The 22,815-nt window shown below is 44.1% G+C and overlaps 1 protein-coding gene across 1 annotated transcript; it reads left to right on the top strand.

The window, feature by feature from the left end:
- The first annotated feature begins 10,176 nt into the window (after positions 1–10,176).
- On the top strand, positions 10,177–22,416 carry LOC145404894 (uncharacterized). The gene is made up of 4 exons (XM_080276395.1): positions 10,177–10,419; positions 10,535–10,784; positions 10,897–11,091; positions 21,749–22,416. The coding sequence occupies exons 1-4, from the start codon at positions 10,177–10,179 to the stop codon at positions 22,414–22,416; spliced, it is 1,356 nt and encodes a 451-aa protein (XP_080132521.1).
- Positions 22,417–22,815: the final 399 nt, after the last annotated feature.

The raw sequence follows: 22,815 nt of genomic DNA, 5'->3' as shown, positions 1-22,815 counted from the left end.
GTAGTTTGTGAAGTTAAATATACTGTACTAGTCTTCACGTATTTTAGTAAACTTAGAGCGACGTGATTTATGTCCTTCCCAGTGAACGTATTCTTTAATAATTTTGATCATTAATGATAACCTACTTCTACTGAAAGTCAAGAATTCTTTTTCACAAGCAATTCTCTTGTTTCCTTCCCCCCCCCCCACTCGTGCTACTCACCTCGTATACAGAAGGGATCAATATTTCCTAAACCTTTACCCATCATGTGTCACAGAAGCAGTAGTGCTCCAGCGTATAGTATCTGAGAGAAGAATAAAGACAAAATTACTCTTTAGCATCATAAAAGATGGGAGCTGCCTAAAACAATGGAACAATAACCATATTCAATATCCTGGTGAACAAGCGGGGATGTGAGCCTCCTTTTGTAGGTCTCTGCCTGCACAATACACGCGTGTTACCAATACCTCAACACCTCTGTTAAAAACTCCTGTACACGCCAGCACAGAAAGCTCCTCTCAATAGCCTGGCCAGCACCTCCCCGTACGCCCTATAGATCGACACAGTCATCTCCATTCATAACCCTAAACACAGCCGGTCTCCTCAATATCCCTCTAACTGATGTGACTGTTATGCTACATAATGCTGCTAGGTTATCACTGTCGCCCACCATTCTGCCGGCGAGGGAGGTCCACACTGGGGGTATAGTGACATGCACAAAGGTCGGGCGGGGACTCACAATGACTGACGCCCAGCCATCGCCGCCACCTCGCCTGATGCAGCGCCACTTTACACCAACACCTGCCTTCTCTACCACACCCCCTGGGCCCTGTTTCAGCACATAAAGAGGCAACTAGTCTCAGAGATGAAATGTGCAACAATCTGGAGGGTGCTTAAAGAGGAATCAACGATAAATTAAGGAAAAGGAGAGAGACGTTGGCTACAGTGCTCCTCCTCTCCTCTTGAGGGCGGCTTTTGGAATGTCGGCTTTGAGTGACTTCGGGTCTGAATACGTGCCTGTATGGGCTGTAAAGTTACCGTTTACGCATTCACCGAGAGTCACAGGTAGTTCAGGACACAAACAATTCCATTATCCTATTTTTTGGGTGGAACCACCTCACTCCAAAAGCCTTTAGAAACACCCTTTGAATAACATGAGGTTCTCTGGGTCGAGATTTTCGTTTATGAGCCACATTTACTGAGATTAGCCTTTTACCTTTTATGTCCAGGAAAAAGGGCTGATGAAGTAGAGCCACAAGCAGCGAGGGAGTTGGCTGTGGCTACAAGGTTGCTAGAACATAAGTGGAGCCAGAAGGATCTTTCTAGCCATATGATCACAGAAATTTGTTACACCTTGTTTAAAATAGAACTTATCACCGGCTTTTTTTTTTTTTTTTTTTTTTCAGCGATTTAAACTGATGATTTCGTGTTGTCTCAAGTCAGTAGAACATCTCCAGTCTTAATTCAGGGTCACGTTACGCAAGTGCATCTTTTATATTCCAAACACAGCCGATACTCAAACTTAATGCGCACCTTGCTTGCAGTGAATTAAACCGAGAGTGGAATCATTGTTTTGGTGGCGTTAGGACTGTATATGCCTTGGACCACTTGAAGACGAAGTGCCCCTTCAGGCGATGCTCCCCCTCCACCTCCCTACTTCCCCTTCCACCGAATCCCAATCCTTTCACCCAACACTACGGAATGTTCATTAACTTTGTACCCTCGCACAGAGCTCCCAAATGCTTCCCGATGACCCTACATCATTGGGGCTTTTCATCTGCGACGATATAGGAGATGTTTCCTTTTACACTCGTGGTTACTGGCCCATTCAACTCTAAGGCGTTTCGAAAAGGATTAGCGCCGACGGTCTGGCCGCGAGAAGATGAAAAGACCTGATCGTGTGTGAGGACGAGTGAGTGGCGCGGGAGGTCCCTGGCCGAGACTGGACCACTTCACATCACTTGGGCCAAATCTTAGTATATTTTAGCGCTGACGTATTCATTCCAGCTCATCTCTCAAACTCTAGGGAAGACGTATGCATTTCCAGTTCATCTTTCAAGCTCTAGGGAAGACAAATCCATTGCCAGCTCATCTCTCAAGCCTTCTAATAACTTGGGGACAAACTTCAGTATATTTTAGCGCTGTTGTATTCATGGCAACTCATCCTTCAAGCTTTCACATTACTTAGAGGAGGATATACTCACTTCTGCCTCACTTTTCAAGCTTACAGATCACTTAGGAACAGGTGTGTTCATTTCCACCTCATCTCTCAAGCTTCCAGATCACTTAGGGACACACGTATTCATTTCCAATTCATCTCTCAAGCTTACAGATCACATAGGAGATGATATGCTTATTTCCTCTTGCGTTTCTTGTTTCAGTACATACTGTTAATGTTCATTTATTTTTTTTTTATACTCGTCTGCCCATAGGGAGGTGGGAAGCACAGTGAAAGAGTATGACAGGTATATTGGGGTTAAAACGTGGCTTATGATCATTCCTATTTGTTTATAGTAAAGTAAACGGAGGAACATTGCAGTTGATAGATAAGGTCCTGCCTCCCTTTCACATACACCATCATCCTCTTCAGCAAAGGAGTGTGTGTTATTATCGCGTATTAATTTGAAGGCGAGTTTATCCCACACTCTCGACAACCATATCCTGTTGTACTAAAGTTGATATCCGAATGTGAATGTGATGAGACTCCCGTGGGATCAGCTCACTCCGTCTGTGCTCAGTGAAGGAAGACAAATCCCTCTGTGGTAGACCATAGACACACTCCTTACGCCCCTGCCTCTCTATGGACGCATCTCTCCACTGATCGCTGAAGCTGAGAGACAAAGTTGTAGAGAGTAATAGTAGACCTTGCAGCCCCAGGTTTATCTGAAACGTGAACCCAGTAGAGTGCAGGCTAAAGTTGTCCTCCTCCTGCAGACCACCATCCTTCTTTTAGGGAATAGGGAGGGACCTGAGGGAGATTTGCGTAACCTGGCAGTGGTTCCCCCCAGTTATACCAGTGCCACCACGTGAAGGCATCCATCTCCAGCACCAGTTGTAGAGATGACGTTGATGCTAAATAGGTATTCTTAGACATAGAGAGATAATCTGTATTTGTAGTAATATATATGCAACTTAAAAAAAAATAAGATAAATAAATTGAGAAGGTACCGGATATTCTCTTTTACTTTGGTCTTCCTGTTGCCTTGACGCTCAGCAGGCTGCTTCCATTAGATGTTCTTGATATATTTCGTAAAACGAAAGTGTGTATGTGTCGCATTTGCAAATAAGCAATGATTATATAGGGTTTACAAGAACAAATAAGCGAGTCAAGACTTACACGTTACACAACATATAGCTTATAAAAGTTGCCTCAAACTATATCATATCATCATCATCATCATCATCATCATCACTATCCTAACGCTGTTTCTCATATTCAGGGTGGGTATATGTAATTAGGAAAATGAAAGTATTGAACCTAATTCATTTCTAGAACCTTCCATAACCCCTCCTGGTTTACGGTGTCATCATCATCATCATCATCATCATCAGCGTAATCACTATCATCAGCATGTTTCCGTCCACTTCAAGATAAAGGCCTCGCCCATCTCTTCCACTTTTATCTATTGACTGTTAGCGTGTTCCATCCACTCCCAGCAAATCTTTCAATTTCGTCTCGCTATTTTTGTTCTTCATCCGCCTTTTTGTCTTACTTCATCTCATGGTTGCCACTCAGTTACCCTGACCCTCCATCTTATATGTGTTCTATAAAAGGGCGTGACCTTCCCACATTTATTTATACTTTTCATTGTAGTTATTATATCCACCACTCTCGCTTGTTATCAGGAGGCATCAATCTGTGTGGCACTTAACATGATCCTCTCCATTCCTCTCTGAGCACTTATAAGTTTGCGTCCCGAGATTTTTGTCAACCTCAGTCCAGATCCATATATGTCCATAAAGCCATATTTTGCAGACCATTTTACTGTGTGTGTGTGTGTGTGTGTGTGTGTGTGTGTGTGTGTGTGTGTGTGTGTGTGTGTCTTATTGAACAAACTTGATCTACACATCCTTTATCACTCTGGAAATCTCTCTGCTTCTTCATCATCCAGATTTTTTTTTGTTACTCACTTTATCACTCGTTCCAAATACTTTATCTATAGCACTCAATCTTTCTTCCAAAATGGTTTCATCGCACTCACCTCGGTCACCTTTAATTGTATACAAGATTCACTAATATCATTTTTCCACTATACTGTACTGGTGCATTTTCACTCACGTAGACTTTGTGGCATATTCACCTCCCCAGAAAAAGCTCATTACACTCCCCGCGCTACGACTTATCATTTTTACAGATACTTTTTCATTACCTGCTCCCTTGCCAGTCATTATCGTTTCCTAATATTCTTCACTTCCATAACTAACTAATCCCGTACACGACCTTCCTTCTTTGTGCATCCTTGCCCCAACCATGGTCACTTCTGCGGCACTCTCGTAAATCCAGCTCATCAGTTTCTCAAAATACGCAGTTCATTTTCCCCTAATTTGTTTTTACTGAGCATTCTTCCATTTTCATCCCTTACATTTTTCCGCTTCTCTCATTCGCTTATACATTGTAGCCTACCTCTTTTTAAAAAAATATCCCTATTCTTTTCAGTCATATTCAGTTTTCCTCTAAGCTCTTCACTCACCTATCTCCTCTTGCTATTAGCTGATCCCTTTTCTCCCCTCTTACTCTCAATATATATTTTTCGATTGATTCCTTTCGTGCATCCTCCCAAACCGCTTTTTCCTCCTCCTCCATTGTTATTAATGTTAACCACTCGGCCATCGCGGCGGTGACAGAGTGGGTAGCACTGCTGGGTACAAAATTGGCCCGATAGCACTAGGGTTCGAATCCTGGTGCGGACAACTGGCACTACTGGGCTCATGTGTTCCTCTTCCCTGTGTAGGTTAGAAGGTAAAATGAGCTTCCTACCTTGGTTAACACATAGAAGAGGTTGTTGTGGCAACCTGGATGATGCAGTGGCCTTGTAGTCCACGATCGTGGGTGAGTAACCTGCCACAGACTAGAAGACGCTGGACGTCACATAGCTTCTTCCCTTACTTTACCATTTACTGTTCATTCTTTGACCACATATTGCCATGCTGTTCATGTGTTGCATCAGGCGACACTCTTGCAACACATTTAATATTCATAACTGAATGTTCATTGTATCCACTGTTCAGTAAGCTTTGTAAATCTATTTGTGTCCATTTCTGTCTATCTATCTATTGCCAGACGCCATAATCCCGTAAGGGGTGGCCATTTGACTTTGAGTTATTTGTTTTACGAGGAGGGGCACTAACCCTTCACCAACCCACTTGTTGACACGTAGGGGGCACGTAAGGTTTGGTTATATGGTTACCACCCAGCGTTGTAAATGGTTTCTTGGCTTACAGGAAACCATTTGGCTTGTCACTCAATGTAAAGCCACCTGCAAAGGAAAGAAATGCAATAAGAAATGACAGGAAATGTGGAAGAAAAAGGAAGAGAGGAGGGCAGGCACAGAAAAAGAATGATAAAGGCTAAGGAAGAAGTAGGCAGCACTACATCACGTGAGTGGATGTCTCACTGATACTAATTCCACTTCTCTTTTCTCCCTATGTATACATATTCCATGGCTTTGTTTTCAGTTTTATTCCTATTTATGCTTTCGTTCTGATTAGGTTTCACTCGGTTTCATTTTACATATAACAATAATTTGATCAGATAGTCATTCTCTCTACCTTCTTTCGATTCTCTTATCGCTAAATCATCTGGACATCCTACGCTCTAGAATCTCATAATTAGGTTAGGCTGATTTAAACAGTCATTCCGGTCTCTATGCTGGGTGTACATTTTTTCCTTTATTATTTTCCAACATATTATATGGTTATCGCCTATTGCCTTTATTCCCCGGCATATCAAAACAACCCATCACATAATTACCAAGATCCGGATCAACTCTCCCATTCAGATCACCCAACACAAACTTTATACTACTTTATCATCTAGTCTATTACTTTACTCAGCTCTTTTCAGATACGGATTTTTCCTTTATACTCCTGTCATCACACGGCACACATGGAAATATTAGTCACACCATCATAAACTTAATCTTCACGCACATGAGTCTTAATTTAATACATAATATTATCACTATTTCCTCTACTCCTGTCATCATCCATCAATAATGTAATTAAAAGGGTGAACTGTTGATGATAAGACAGGGGTACGGTCTCAAATGAGGCTGGGAGTAACTTGTGGACTAGAATATTAATGCTCCTTGTGAGACACTCCAACTGACTATGTATGGTGCTGTTATCATGCAGAGGGGTGCCTTCTGGTCAGTTATATTAATGTTCCTCAACTCTCTCCCTATCCTCAGAATGGAGGATGATGGAAGGCCAGAGAGGGAAAACTTCAGTCTGCAATCCACCCGCTTCACGTTTCAGATGATCCTGGGGCTACAAATGCTAGTTACAAGAATGAAATTTCCTTCAAACTTCCTCCTTGAGATCTTCCTCATCCTCTTTAACACGTATCGGTTCCCCTCACATCCATCCCTCTTGCTTCGTATATCCCTTGCCCATCTCACCTTCGCATTGCACCTCATACCCTCATGCCCTTCTGGTCTTATCCTTTCATTCCTCACCAGCTCCATCACTCCACGCTGTCTCCTCCTCGCTTCATTACCCAAGTACTCTCATCTCCCGTCATTACCCATACGTCAGCTTCCATATCTCCCACACCCTATTTTTCCGCCATCTGTCATGTCCGTCTTCTCATGTTCCTCACACGATAATGCGTTCAGACACTATCTCACAATGTACCTCTTCCTGCGCCTTCCACTCTCTTGATTCCTCACAAGTTCCTCTCTCTTGTTCCTCACACTCTGCTGCCTCTCCTCATGACGAATCTGCTCAGTCCTGGTGTTCTAAATCCACATCCATTACTTCCTTATCTTCGTTTATCGTCCATCTGTTTCCCTCGCCCACTATCTCCTCTTTCCCGAGCACTTTCACACCTGCATCTCTTCCCCCTCTCACTCAGGGCGCCCTGTATGACAGACGGCTCCTTTCCCCTGTTCTGTGTCCCTTTTTCCTCCCTTCAGGCTTTATGCACATAATTCACTTAAATGTACTGCTGTCTGAGGATTAACGTTGAATTTCTGGTGTTTCTCACTCAGCATCACTCTACACCTTGCTCTCACACAGTCGTTACTCTCGTACACTCATCATTCTCCCCTAACTGGCCCCGTTAACATGTCTCTTATGCTTAAGTTCCTTTCTCTGTTCTGCACCTCGCACTCTTTTCATCTCTCCCCCTCCTGAATCGCCATCTCTCAACCCTCTTATGATCCGCACTCCCTTCCCCTTAACACCGGGCTTTATATCATTCTTCCGCTCACCTTTCTTTATCAGATCTCGACTCCCTTCCTCGCCCCTCATGCCCTGGCTAAGTAATCACCGGCTCTTACTGACAATAGATCGCCCCTCTAATCACCACCACCACCACCAGCTGTCTCTTCCTTCCACATGCTCCCGTACTCATCGCTTACGGTGCTCGGTCCCTCCCCAACAAAAAAGATATGTTAAGCAATCAACGGGTGAGCGAGAACATAAGGTGCGAGTGTGATGACGTGTTCAGCATGCAGTTGTGCTCTGGCCTCTCTATGTCCCTCTGAGTTACTGCTGGTTAGTTTACTGAAAAGGAGGAATGATGGGAACGTAATACCCTAACTCATGTGAATTAGAGAGGCAAGATTCACTAACAATCATACTATCTTCTCCCTCTCGTAATTCAGATTTTTCTTTTGGGATGATGCTTGCTCTCCTTATACCTCATTCTTCCTACGAAAAGAATTCTTAGTTATAACAGGAATTAAGTTATTACGGTCCGACTCTGATGCTTTCCTTGTTCTTCCTGCAGAGACAAATCCAATTCATAAGAGGGAATCGATGATAGGTTTGTTCGTATATCTCATCCCATAGAATCACTGTGAACTCAGAGGAGACAAAGATTCCCCGAAGCACATGAATCTCCTGATAAAGCTATGCCCTGTGGTGTCATGACTTGTTGGCCGTAGAATCAACATGCCTTATGTTTCGTAGTAATTGCAAAAAATAAATAAGTGAAGAAAGATAGAAAGGAAAGGAGGAAGAAGATACAGGATTTATACACAAACAGTGCGGTCTACCTATTGCTTAATTTATGCCTGAAGTCTGAAGCCAGCAAGAAGTATAAGGAAGGCGATGTAGTTAACCGCTTGCTAGTGTGGGACTGAGCAGGGTCCCCGGCTGATTAACACAATTGAACGCTGAGAAAATCCCGCCTCGGCTTCCTTCCGCTGGTATCTTTCTCACCGGGTGACCAGTAGGCAGTCTAAGCACAGACTTCCTGCTATACATTATGGCCGCCACCAGCCAGCCTCACACGCCAGCGTGCACATGTCTGCCTCCCTACCTTTGTGCAGGGGAGAGAGCTGTAGGAATGGGGTGGCGGGGCACCCGGGGAGTGGCGGGGCGGGGCGGGGCGGGGCTGCCCCATGGGGACTATCTGGCAAGGAGCGGCCCCAGGCTCCCCTCTGGTAAATCTGAGACCGCCGCGGGGCCTTTACGAGCCAGACTTCCAGGTGTTCGGAGCTAAAGAATTTCTATTGAATAGCGACCCATTCTTTCCCATGCCCACCCATTCAGACCTTGCCTGCCTCCTGCCCCTGCCCGCTCCGAGGCTCCCACTCCCACCGCCTTCCTCTGGGGCTGCTGCTTCACCTGAGGCTTCATTTGGTGTTACTCTACTCTTAGGCTTTTAATCCATACTCTTTGTAAAGGAAGTATACTCTTACTAAGCAAAATCAGGCAACGATATTGATTTTTCAAGGGAAGACTAGAGGTTTACTTTCCATGCTACACCCTGGCTATGCAGTAAGGCAGGGTATCAGTTAGTATCAGTTACTTATTGCTTTGTTTTGATATCTATTTTTGTTTTTATTAGTTTAATCCAGATAACATTTGCCATCAGACGATACCAGATTATAGGTGGATAAAATACATAGATGTTAACTGATAAAACAGAATATGTTCCATTGTAACAGATAAAATAAAGGCATTATCAGATGTATCTGGCTAGATAGAGGTGTCGGCGGGTCTCAGCGGTTGGGCAGGTCAGCAGCCAATCGGGTGGTTGCCGGTGGTTGCGAGGCGGGGCTTCCTCTCCAGGGGGCTGCTCGCTCCGCCTCTCGACTCACAGCTTTGTTATTGGTTCGCTGGCTCGTGACGTCATGCAGGCTACTGAGAACCCATTATTATTGGCGGATACTACGTGACGTCACACAGGCCGTCTGTACTCCATGTCCAGTGTTTAAAATATTTGTTAGCCAGGGCCCTTGGTCATACTTCCTCTAGCATCGCTAGACACACTGTCGCTTCTGTGTCGTCATTCCAGCAGTGATTACCCCGTAATTATCTCCCGTGGAGTGGATGTAGTGTGCTCAGAGGAGCCAAAACGTGAGCATAAGTAGTGTGCGCAGCAGCAACAAACTGTAGCAGGATCTGTGGAGGCAAGAGCAGCAGCCGTCGCGTCGCCCCGCCGAGCACCACCATGTGTATGTGCAGTGTTGTGCCTTGTGTTAAGTTGTTTGTATGCTAATTCTGCGGCGGGTGGCACGTAGATCACGCAGATGTATGTGTTGGCTGTTGTGGTAATGGCGGTGCGGTCGGAAGTGCCGTGTGTGGGCCCGCTGGCAGCCACCTCCGAACCTCACAGCACCCCTCTACCAGTGCCAATTACCTGGTTCTAGGCAGGAGGCCTAATTACTAAACCCACTTGATGAATGGCCAATTACCGCTAGAGCCCCTGTGTCTGGCCCTGTGCACGACAGATTAATGAGGATTATTAGTCGTGTCAAAAACAGACTTCTCTTAAGTACAGCGATTGAGTCATTATAATATATAGCTTATGAATCAATGGTGTAACGGCAGTGCTACAGTGGTTTATAGAAAAGAAAAGTGTTCACAGTTACTATGTTATTTTACTGGACGTGTTCTGAGTGCGAAAATAAGCAAGAATGATTTGATATAGAACATTACAACGCGACTGCAACGAACAATAGTGAATACGATGGTGTGCCCATAAGTGTTAATAGTGATCTTTTATTCCAACAGATCCCACAATGATGGAGTCGATGCCCGTGTCGTATGCCAGCACCATGGGCGGCATGATGGGGCATTATTTCTCTGGCAGCACTGCCGCCATGGGCGTGGGTGCTGGCGTGGGTCAGCTTCCACCAGCCCACCACAGCAACCCGCATGGCCAGCAGCAGCCGCCACAGCAGCCACCCCCACAGCAAGAAACTACTCACCCTCATCAACAGACAACCCACCCTCCACATGCGCCTGCGCAGGGCACACCTGAGGTAACAACTAAAGGCCCTTGTCCGCTCTTACCATTGTGCAGAATGTTATTTTTCTTAATATAATAAGCATTCTCTAAGCGAACAGTGCCTCAATCCCAATTTCTTCCTACCACAGACTCTAACAACGAGTCATCCTCACCTTCGTCAGGCAGCTCTCGTCACTCCTGTATCTACACCGTCACCTGCCGACTCCACCGCCTCAGGGTGTTCCCCGAGCGGATCTACTCAGAAAAAGGAGAACGGCAGCAAGGAAGACCACGTAAAGAGGCCCATGAATGCTTTCATGGTGTGGTCTCGCATGCAGCGTCGTAAGATTGCACAAGAGAACCCGAAAATGCACAACTCTGAAATTTCAAAGCGTCTTGGTGAGTTTTAAATGAAATGAAGGTTTCTTTTTGGATAATAATGGCGAAACTCTGACGTGACTTCCCATCGTGTTTTCACTCATAACGGTTATATTACTGTTTATTCCCTCAGGAGCTGAATGGAAGACCCTGACTGAAGCGGAGAAGCGTCCGTTCATCGACGAGGCTAAGCGTCTTCGTGCCCAACACATGAAGGATCACCCCGACTACAAGTACAGGCCCCGCAGGAAGCCCAAGACACTGAAGAAAGACGGGTATCCCTACAGCATCCCCTACCCTGCCGTCTCAATGGACCCTCTACGCGGCGGTGAGTAAATTCTACGTGATTTAACCGCGAGATTTTCAGATCCTGCCCCGGGATTAGCATATCCTTTCGCTGCATTAGTCTTTCTTTATTTTTTTAATGTACTTGGATGGTCGTTACTATCATGTCAGTCAGAAAAGGAAGTGGTGATAAGTGCGCCATATTTTTTATTTTTTTATAGTTGTATCTAGGAGCAGGATTTGAGAATTTCTTTTGTTACATATACAGTAGTGTGTGTGTGTGTGTGTGTGTGTGTGTGTGTGTGTGTGTGTGTGTGTGTGTGTACTGAAGTATATCCTCTCAGAAGCTAACGCAGCAGCACAGTGAATATGCTAATAATTTAAAATATTGCCTTAGGTTTAATCCATGAATGAAAGTCACTTGATAAAATATTACATTTCCCCGCCAAATCTACAACCAGATTTCTTAGTGAAGCTGAGAAATGCAGTAATCAAGCGTTAATAAATATCGCTTACGTGTTTAGCGCAATTACTCCCACTGTGTACATTCGCTACCCACGCAGAGGCATAAGTGATCTCCATTTACAAACTATTATTCCTGACGTGATAACAACATTAATGCGTTGAATTTCGTGTTGCTGAGAATCCTGCCATTAAGCACGAGTGAAATTTTAATTCTTAAGTACTAGCAGATGGATAAATAATAGATGTTGCGATGTGAGATGTCTGCCTTGTGGAACTCCCTGTGTAGATTCATTGGTTTCCTTTGCCTTTCTTCTGTTCCATGTGAAGGCCTGAGTGTGGAAAAGAGCTGGTATAAAGACGACTATTGCGATTCGAGACGACTCTGTTTCTGAGGAGACAAGAAAGAAGACTGGTGTTGGTTGTACGTCAGATGATTAGAACTGGAATACTCAGGATTATATTTCATTAGCTTTAACTTGGCCTAGATTTTCGTCCTTTTGCAGCTTAATTCACTTAGCGCAGTGGATGAAAAAAAAATAATAATAGTACGGCTTTCCGCAACACTTCTTCCTGACTAGCATCATACTCAAGTGTTATACCTCAACATTCAAGGTGAGGAGACGTCCATATTAGGCCAAGTCAAAGCGAACAGAATACAATTTACTACTAGAGATAAAAGTTCACTTAACATTTCACCTCTTATACTTTCCACTTTCCTCTGCAGACGAATATTCCTAAATTGAGAGAGGACTGGCGTGTTCCTCTATTCATGGGTAATCCTCATCGCTGTGATACCATCGATAGGAAAGTGGCGGACGTGCTGTGCGATGAGTTTGTAAGCTAGGAGTTTATTTCTGACGGCGACGAGAAAGAATACAGTAAAAGAAGGCCGGCGCGTTGTACTTTGTAGCTTGTAAGTGGACTTATATCTTGTGGAATGCACGGCCTACATTACATAGCTGAGGTTTTAACATCGATTTCAACCACAGCAACGACCTTCGTGTTTCTCCCTGATTGTGAATTCTAGTTGGAGTGCGAGTGTGAAGTGTGGCATGACGCTGGGTCTCTGGGTAATGGTGTTTCAATTACCGCAGGGGAGGGACGCCCTTGTGCAACTGTTGATCTGGAAAATGCATTAAGTGGCCCAGTGGTCGTCACCATTAATAATTCACTCAAAGTTGTTTGTCGCGTGTTTGAGGGCCGTTTCCGTGTCCCTTGCTGGCCATTATTATAAGTAACAACGGTGCCTGTGGTCGTGTTTGTGTGTGTTTTGTGCAAGCAGGGTGATAACGCAGTGTGGGGCTCCGATGGCGGAAGGGGAGAGTGGTATAATTATTGTAATTTTAGAACAGTAAATAATTTGTATGGAATAATCCTGCTAATCCTATAGCCGATAATACTTTCACATTTATAGAACAGTGGAATAAACTTGATACGAAAGATCTTTTACGTTCAGCCTTTAATTACGATGCTGCTTCTTGTATTCTATTTTTGCCACCACCGTTTATAATTGTTCCTCCAGATTTTTTTTCCTTGCCTTCATCATGCGACTTTATTCTTGCCTTCAAGCGATTATAGTACTTGTTATTCCCAGACGATTTAATTCTCGCTTATCAATTCAGTCCATTACATTCTTATAACCCCTAGGCGATTTTAGTCTTGCTGCTGGTGGACGATATCAGTCATACTAACGCCAGACGATTTTTCTCAGCTTGGACGAAACCCCCTAGTGATACAGGAGTTAAAAGAATATCCATAGAAATTAATCCTATGCTTTTACTCCACTACCACACTTTCACCATTAGAGATATCTGTTTAGCTTAATTTTACCAACGATTTAAGAACATAAGAACATAAGAAGAGAGGATAACTGCAGTAGGCCGGTTGGCCCATGCTAGGCAGCTCCTAGAGGAGTAACTGAACTACTAGAATGAGATAAGGATAGCAAAGAAGAAGGCTTTCCCCCGCCCTCCAAACCCTCCAGCCGAAGCCGGCAGGAAAAAGTCAGAAAGAACACCACGCCGTATAGAAAAACTGGTGTGGACATTTTACAGGAAAGTGTGAAAGGAGAATAGAGACTATCATAGTGTAACCTGAAAAGAAATTTTTTTTGAATTAGTATTGGTTATAAGAATTTCTTTATTCTATATCCACCCCTTATTTGTCATATGCTTATCTAGCCTATGCTTGAAACTCTCAATGGAAAAGGCAGCAACTACTTTACTAGGTAGCTTATTCCATTCGTCTACTACTCTATTACCAAACCAATTTCTACCGATTTCCTGTCTGAAACAGTGATTCGGTCGTCTTGTGCTACTCATCACAACTGGTTTTTCCATCACCGTCACTCCACCCAGTATCACCACCAACATCATCACCACTTCACCACTCTTCATATAATCCGTCCCCACAATCACCACTACCATGTCAAGCGTCACCACAACCATATCATCACCACGCCACCCATCATCCCCACCTTCCTGCCACCACCAAAACATCACCCGCCACCACTCTTCATCACAACTTGTTTCACTATCCCCACCACATCACCCATAACCAGCACCACATCAATCCCCACGACCATACCATCACCACCTATCACCACCACGTCACCCATTACCACCACACCATCCATTACCGCTACACCACCCATTACCACAACACTACACATTAATACCACATCACATATCATTATCACACCATCCATTACTGCCTACACCACCCATTATCTCTACACCACTTATCACACCACCAGTCATCTTCACCATCACTCCGCCAACCACAGCCACATCACCCATTACCACCTCACCACACGTACCTGCACACTGAGAACTGTAATTTGTGCTACCATTGTTATTGTTGCACCGTTGCTGTATTGTCACTGAGGCTATCACCATTATTTCCTACACCACCATACCCACCACAATAGCACATCATCATGACAAACAACACCATATCCACCACCACCATACTTCTTTTCTAAACATCACCATATCTGACACCACCAGATCTTACACCGCATCTGACACCACACATTTATCACCACATCTGACGTCTCCATGCGTAACGAAACCACGTCTGACACGGCCATACCCATCGCCACCATATTTGACACCACCATATCCAGCACCTTCACAATAACATCACCATACTTAGCACCACCACGTCTGACAATACCACTCCTTACAACACCATATATGACACCACAGTACCGAACATCATCCTCTCTAACACCTCACCATCCTCACACTATAGAGACTAACAGCCACAAACACATCACCAATACATCACTCATTACCAGCACAACGACTTAACAGTTTGGCGAAAAACAGCACTGCTACATTTACACCACCTTAGCCAAAATGATGAAACCTAACGCCATTACACTCATCAACATCGCCACCATTATCACCCCATTCATTACCATCATTTCACTCATCACCACCACCCTTCCATTATCAATCACGCTCCAACCAGCATCGCCTCCACACTCACCACCACTGCCACAATTACCAGTATCATGATCACCACCAACCACATGAATCACCACCACCACTACAACCATCACCACACCCACCACAGCAACTCTCATCATCATCACAGCAACAATCACCATCACACACACCACTACACTGCACTATTACGGTCTTTATTTTCCATTTCCATTATCGTCTACCTTTTTTATCACAATAGGCTACACTACCACAATACTGAGCACTATAAACACCTCTAAATCATACATTACCACCTGAAAGTGCAACACTGTAACCAATGTTCTATTCATTTCTATCACCATAACCATCATCACAACTATAGCAGTCGCCTCGAACGTGTATGGCACGAACTTCACATCTGTTACTACACCTAACACCACCACCATAACAGCCACCATACCGAGCACCACAACTACCAATACTTCTTTGTAAATACTGCCACTACCACAACACCCAACACAATAACCACTACATTTAGTACCCCTACCACCATCAATACTACTCCGAGTACCACAACTACCACCACCATCATCATCACCACAACAACAACAATCACCGCCACCACAACCACCATCCACACTCAGCGACTGCCACCACATTCAACAGCACAACCACTACACCCAACACCACCACTACCACTTCCAATACCATAACCATCAGCGTCACAGCTATCACCACAAAAAAATAACACAACCATCACTACCACAGCAATCTTCCCCAAACTACCATTACACTCAGCACCACACACCAACACCAAACCCAGCACCACAACCACACTCAACACCACAAGTACCATATCACTCAGCACCACACCTACCGCCACCACCACACTTAACACCATATCTATCACACCTATTATTATCACGCCACAATCACCAACACCCCACCCAGCCTCGCAATCATCACACCCTCCACCACCAGTACCACCACCACCACCACCACCACCACCACACCTAGCACTTCATCCTCCACCTCAAGATTAGTAGCACCACAGGACAACAAGAACATTCAGCACCACAACCACTAAACCCAGCACAGCTACCACCACACTCAACACTACACCCATTACCACCACCACTCGGAGGTCTATGAGGCAGTAGATAGCGATAAAGCTTACGATGTTATTTATCTGGACTTTAGTAAAGCTTTTGATAGAGTCCCACACGAAAGGTTAGTTAGAAAGGTTCGAGCACACGGTATAGACGGCGATATCTTAAAATGGATAGAATCCTGGCTGAAAGGACGAAAGCAGAGAGTATTAATAAATGGAACTAAGTCGGACTGGGGATTAGTAACTAGCGGTGTACCACAGGGTTCAGTACTCGGTCCCTTATTATTTATCATATATATAAATGATCTAGACTTAGGAGTCAATAGCAGAATCAGCAAATTTGCCGACGATACAAAAATAGGGCGTATCATTAACTCGACTGACGATTGCCATTACTTACAAAAACCTCGATACATTGTCCAAATGGTCTAAAACTTGGCAAATGGAATTTAACGTTGAAAAATGTAAAGTACTTAACGTAGGCAAGACCATTGGAGATACTAAATACAGCTTAGATAACAAAGAAATTAGCAAATCGGAATGCGAGAGAGATCTAGGAGTTATGATTAGTAACGACCTTAAACCTAGGCAACAGTGCATTAATGCGAGAAATAAAGCAAATAGGGTCCTAGGATTTATTTCGAGAAGCGTGAGCAATAGATCATCTAAAGTAATACTGAAACTTTATCTAGCATTAGTAAGGCCACATTTAGACTACGCAGTACAATTTTGGTGTCCTTACTATAGAATGGATATTAATTCGTTAGAAAATGTACAGAGAAGAATGACTAAAATGATACATGACGTCCGGAACCTGTCATATGAAGACAGACTGAAAAGACTAAGTCTGCATTCGCTAGAGAGGCGTAGAGTAAGGGGAGACTTAATTGAGGTTTTTAAGTGGATGAATGGTATAAATAAGGAGATATTAGCAAGGTACTTAAAGTGAGCATACAGGATAGAACTAGAAATAATGGTTTCAAACTAGAAAAATTCCGTTTCAGAAAGGAAATCGGTAGAAATTGGTTTGGTAATAGAGTAGTAGACGAATGGAATAAGCTACCTAGTAAAGTAGTTGCTGCCTCTTCCATTGAGAGTTTCAAGCATAGGCTAGATAAGCATATGACAAATAAGGGGTGGATATAGAATAAAGAAAATATTATAACCAATACTAACTAAAAAATAAATTTTCTTTTCAGGTTACACTATGATAGTCTCTATTCTCCTTTCACACTTTCCTGTAAAATGTCCACGCCAGTTTTTCTATACGGCGTGGTGTTCTTTCTGACTTTTTCCTGCCGGCTTCGGCTGGAGGGTTTGGAGGGCGGGGGAGAGCCTTCTTCTTTGCTATCCTTATCTCATTCTAGTAGTTCAGTTACTCTTCTAGGAGCTGCCTAGCATGGGCCAACCGGCCTACTGCAGTTATCCTCTCTTCTTATGTTCTTATGTATTCAGTATCACACCACCACCACCACAACAAGAATACTGAACACCACACCACCACCACCACTACAACAAGAACACTGAACACCACACCACCACCACCACTACAAAAACAACACTCAATACCACAACCACCACACACAACAACACACCCATTACCCCCACCACCACCACCTCAACGAGAACACTCCGTACCACACCACCAACACCACAACAAAAACACTCAACACCATACCACCACCACCACCACAACAAAAACACTCAACACCACACCACCACCACCACAAAAACAACACTCAACACAACAACCACCACACTCAACACCACACCCATTACCCCCACCACCACAACGAGAACACTCAGCACCACAGGACCACCACAGCACCATCACAGCACAGCACACCGGGCCCCATACATCATAGCCAGAATAACGAATGGAGCCTGAACCACAAAGCCAGGAGTAAACGGTGTATTGTCCACGTCAACAATGGGGCATAATTGTTATTGTCGGGCCTGATCGAGGTTTTAGTCACATCGGGAATTAAATCAATGAAGCTCAATGCTGGTTCTCATGTCTGGCTCCTGTGAGTAATAGTGGTAGTCAATGAGTTCGTTGTCACACTTGATTATTCACCCTACTTGTTTATACCGCTTTCGTGGCTCAGGACTACATTTTTTTTATACTGCCTTGGAATATATATAGAGTAGGGAGTAGAATACAGGTAGCATATATTTTTTTTTTTACCTTGGAGTACAGTACATACAGCATAGTCTAGAGTGTAAAAGTGCCAGTACTGTTCTTGATGTGTGTGTGTGTGTGTGTGTGTGTGTGTGTGTGTGTGTGTGTGTGTGTGTGTGTGTGTGTGTGTGTGTGTAGATACATACAGTAGATATAAGTAACTAGATAGATAGACTGAGTAAGACATGTATATAGCAAATATTTTGGAATATAAATAGTTGCAGTTTTTGCACTGAAGTACATATGGAAGGATATATTTAAAAGAATGCTCTCTTCGATACCACCAGGTTAATAGATCTTTTCCCGTAAATACTGCACACTGAGTAGGCCTATACCTACCTATGTATCTATCTACTGTACTTATATATCTTGGATATTATTCTGGTCGTTTGTGCGTATCTATATGAAAAGAATTATTATTGTGTCATCAGTAATAAATACAGCAATGACCCTCTTCTCAACGAGGGGTTTCCGAAATTGAATGCAATGTTTGACGTCTGCATGGATAAATTACAAAAGTATTTATTTTACTGAAGGGGGCGATAAAAAATGCCTCCCATTCTTAGCACTTAAACGAGACTCATGTAAGCTGAGTAAAATCATCTGGCGAAAGCAGATACAATTTACAAAAGGTGTCAGTGGAATAGAGAATGCTTTTAATTCTTCCACGTCAGAGTCTCCCAGGCTAAATAACATCGTCTTCCGGAAGCAAAACCATAATACAAAAGGATCCATTGTATTGAAAAGTTGATTATATTCGTGTGTGTAAGAGTAATGATGGTATGGTGAGGTAGTGTTAGCCAAGCCCCACTCAGCCCCCACCCACCACATCACTTCACATCCCCACCCCCAGTTCAAACTGTTTGCGAGGCGCTATAGTTGTGGCGTTGAATATTTCAGCGTTGGAAGGAACAATGGGTCATGATTGAGAGTATTAGGGCCGACAATGAGGCGGTGGCGCCCTATCGATCAGCGGGTCCTCCCAGCTCGTCACAGTCCCGGCCCTCCTGTGAGCCACGCACTCGCTTAATCGATCCCCCCTGCTCGGATCACTGGGCCATGCTTCAGGAGGGCCGCTTCAGCTCAGTCTGCCCTCGCTCCAGCATGCTCGTCGCCTGATTCCAGGACTAGTAACTCCAGACCATCCAATAATTATTACGTACCGCACGGTTATATAGATAGATAGATAATTAGATGCATAGATATTTGTATATGTATGTGTGTATGTATGTATGTGTGTCCATGTGTGTGTGTGTGTGTGTGTGTGTGTGTGTGTGTGTGTGTGTGTGTGTGTGGTGTGTGCGTGTGCATATGAGTGCGTGCGAGCGAGCGAAACCTATTTTCACAGAAATGAAGGAATTCGTTCATGAAATTTAAGATCATCATCCTAAACCGTTATTCTCACCTACGAGATGTACTATGAGTTAGCAGTTAGTTACATCCGTCGTAACTCGAGATGAATTCGTATTTTATCATAATTACGAAGCGCGTATTGTAGTTTCGGACACTTATTTCTTCGCATTATATTTAATCATCAACCTTCCAGCCTAAATTCCCACGTAGTAAATAGGGTGAGATAAGTTCCAGAAAAAAGGCAGAGAAGGTACACAAATGAAAGAACTATCAGGCAGCAGTCCCAGTGAAAAGAACCACACGATCTTTCACACACCATCAAAGCTTTAACAAAAAATAAGTAAATAAATAAATAAATAAATAAATAAAAACTGGTAGGAAAGACTTGTGTCTAGGAAATATTCTTGTTTTTACATTCACCAGATCCTATTATTCTTTAAGCTTACAGTATATTTTAGGCACTGATAGAATTCAGTAAATGTTCTTCAGTTAATTATGACTAGGTCAGTGACACACTACGTTGGTATAACTCAAAATCTTTCATTACGTTTTTAATATCATTCCGCAGAATATGTAACCTCGGTTACTTATCTTATAATTCATTTGCTCAGAAAGGCTACTTCAGCTAATTGAAATCATCTGGCATGTCTTAGAACAAATTTGCTAATATGTGTCAGTCGCTGAAGGGTTGACAGAGGTAGGTTTTAACCCCTTCATTGGGATAGGTTTCCCTCACCTACGAAAAAAAAAAAAAAGTCACGTAACGTTAGAGAAGAATAAAATTGTCGCGTGTCTCAAGCACTGACTGATTTACACACTGGAAATGAAAATGAAATGTTTGGTATCGTCATTGGTTGCCACGACATGAGACTATGCGGTGTGCTGTGACACTGGCACGATGCTATTGATCTCGCCAGGTGCACAGGCGGTAATTAATGACCTGCCAGGAACACCACCTCATCTCACCTGCCAGTACCTGCTCTTGGCTTCTCAGATAACACTGTCTATACAAGCTATTCACCTCACAGTCTGTCGTATCAAAGTTCAAAACACATTCAGTGATTAAATGTAAAGAAGAAATTAGTCGGCCAGATTTCAGTACAGGTATTACCTGCTTAATTAAAAAAAAAAATCTAATTTCCTTATAAATGAGTTTCAGTCCTTGCGCAAACTGAAATTATGTTCCATTAATTCATTTAACTTAACCTATTTTGCCATACCTTTACTTTTTGGTATGCATAGGAAATGAAAACCACATGTGTGTAGCACGTTTCGTTGCTTTCAGATTCAGCATTTGTCACTGTCAAGCTAAATTTATCTTCAGCACGGAATAATAACCGCTCACGTTATCGCTGTCTCGATACTGAGTACTGGGAATTGTGAGCAGAAAATAATGATGGAAGATGCATCAGCAGTGTGAAATTTGTCGGTGAAAAGCATTAGATCAGAGTTAGCCTACCAAGAGAGAACCGCTGCAAATCACCGAAGATTACGAAGAGGGCTGAGTGTAGAATGAAGCGTAAATATCATAGATATGTCGCATGTTTTACCCAAAAGTAACTGAGTGCTGTCATACAGGGAATAAAAGTGGAGAGAACTGACAACTAGACAGGAATGAAATCCGTAGATTTGTGTACCTGAGGTATGATAGTTTAACTGCCAATAGGTTAAAGAAGAGAAAACAGAGACTGCTATCTTGCTGGCCAGGAACAGGATGGATACTGCGCAGGATACCGTGAAAGAAGACAGTTAAATTATGTGAGGTTAGGGCGAGCAGAGGACAGGCTGTTAGTCGCGGGGTGTGGACGGTTCCGCTGCCTCCAGCAACTTACTTAATTCCATTAGCGCACCCATAATTACATTGAGACCCAAGACAATCGCTTGCTGAGGACGGCGAGTGTCTCCCATTGTGGCGGCCTGAGTGGGCCCCCTCACCCCCACACCTCACCCCTTCCCTTCCCCCTCTCATGCACCTCTCACCCCGCGGCGCCACGTGCACATTCAGCCACAGGCTCTCCCTTTAGCTCTTCCCAGCGTTTCTTATCCCCTTTCTTATGCTTTTCTTTATCCTTGTCATATTTTAGACTTTAGAAAAGGATTGAAAATTTCTGAACTGACAGCAACCCAAACTAACCGATAATCTCTCCTCCCTCAGGTTTCCCGTCGCAGTTGTCGCCATACTATTCTGCCAGCGCTGCCGCAGCCAACTACGGCTCCATTACTGCCGCACACATGGCTGCCGCAGCCGCTGCTGCTGCCGCCGCCCAGCAGCAGCTAACCACACAGACCTCTCAGGCCAGCCCCGTTGGGTACGGTTACGATGCCTCCAAATACAGCAGCTACATGACCAGCTCCTCCGGTTACCCCATGAGCATGTATGGGGCAGCTGCCACCGACCCTAAATACGGTGACACGAGCAAGGCCGCAGCCGCAGCCGCTGCAGTAGGAGGCTACGAGGCAGCCAAGTCATACTTGGACAGCAGCAAATATCTCTCAGACAAGTACGGGTTGGAGAAACCCACATCATACCTGGATAAGTTGGCTCAGGAACCTAAGGACACCGAGATGAAGAGCGCGTCCCCTAGTGCTCCTGCCGTCAACCCAGGGCCCATGGCCGGGTATGGTGCTGCAGCGGGTGCCCTCAGTAACTACTACAGCCAGGCAGCCAGTACTTCGGCCTTCCAACCGTCCGGGGCGCTGAGTCAGGCGGTACCCTCCACCATGGCCGGCCTCCTTCAGCCCTCCCAGGTGGCCTCATACACCAACGCCCAGTACCCGCCGGTAGGGGCAGACTACAGGAGGCCACTCTCCGTCATTTTTTAAACTTGTACAACGAAGTTTGTCTTGGTCACTCGTATAGTGACAGTTTGTATATAGCCAAGGTTTTCTGTACATATGTATATATTGCCATGTTAGATATATTTCTCTTAATTATTTATGAAAGTGCCTGGGTGTTACTGTTGATATTGTTGGTTGATGCTTTGTGAGTTCCTGTCCACAGTACAACCTAAGGTGGTGCCGAGGTGAGTGCCCCAGGGTGAGCCGGTAGTGGTGGCGAGGATTTAAGGCCTCCAGGGGTCTCGCATGGGTGCTGGACCCTCACAGCTGCTGCATACCTGTGTCAGCCACGCTTTGTACTGTTAGGCTCTCTAGGATTGGGATGTTCCTAATTCCGATAGATAGATTAATTTCTGTTGTTTGACGTTATATGTACATTTTGTT

The sequence above is a fragment of the Coenobita brevimanus genome, chromosome 65 (assembly GCF_032717465.1).
Source record: "Coenobita brevimanus isolate Jiangsu-jjx chromosome 65, ASM3271746v2, whole genome shotgun sequence".
NCBI classification, from domain to species: Eukaryota; Metazoa; Arthropoda; class Malacostraca; order Decapoda; family Coenobitidae; genus Coenobita; species Coenobita brevimanus.
This window is presented reverse-complemented; position numbering and strand designations above follow the sequence as displayed.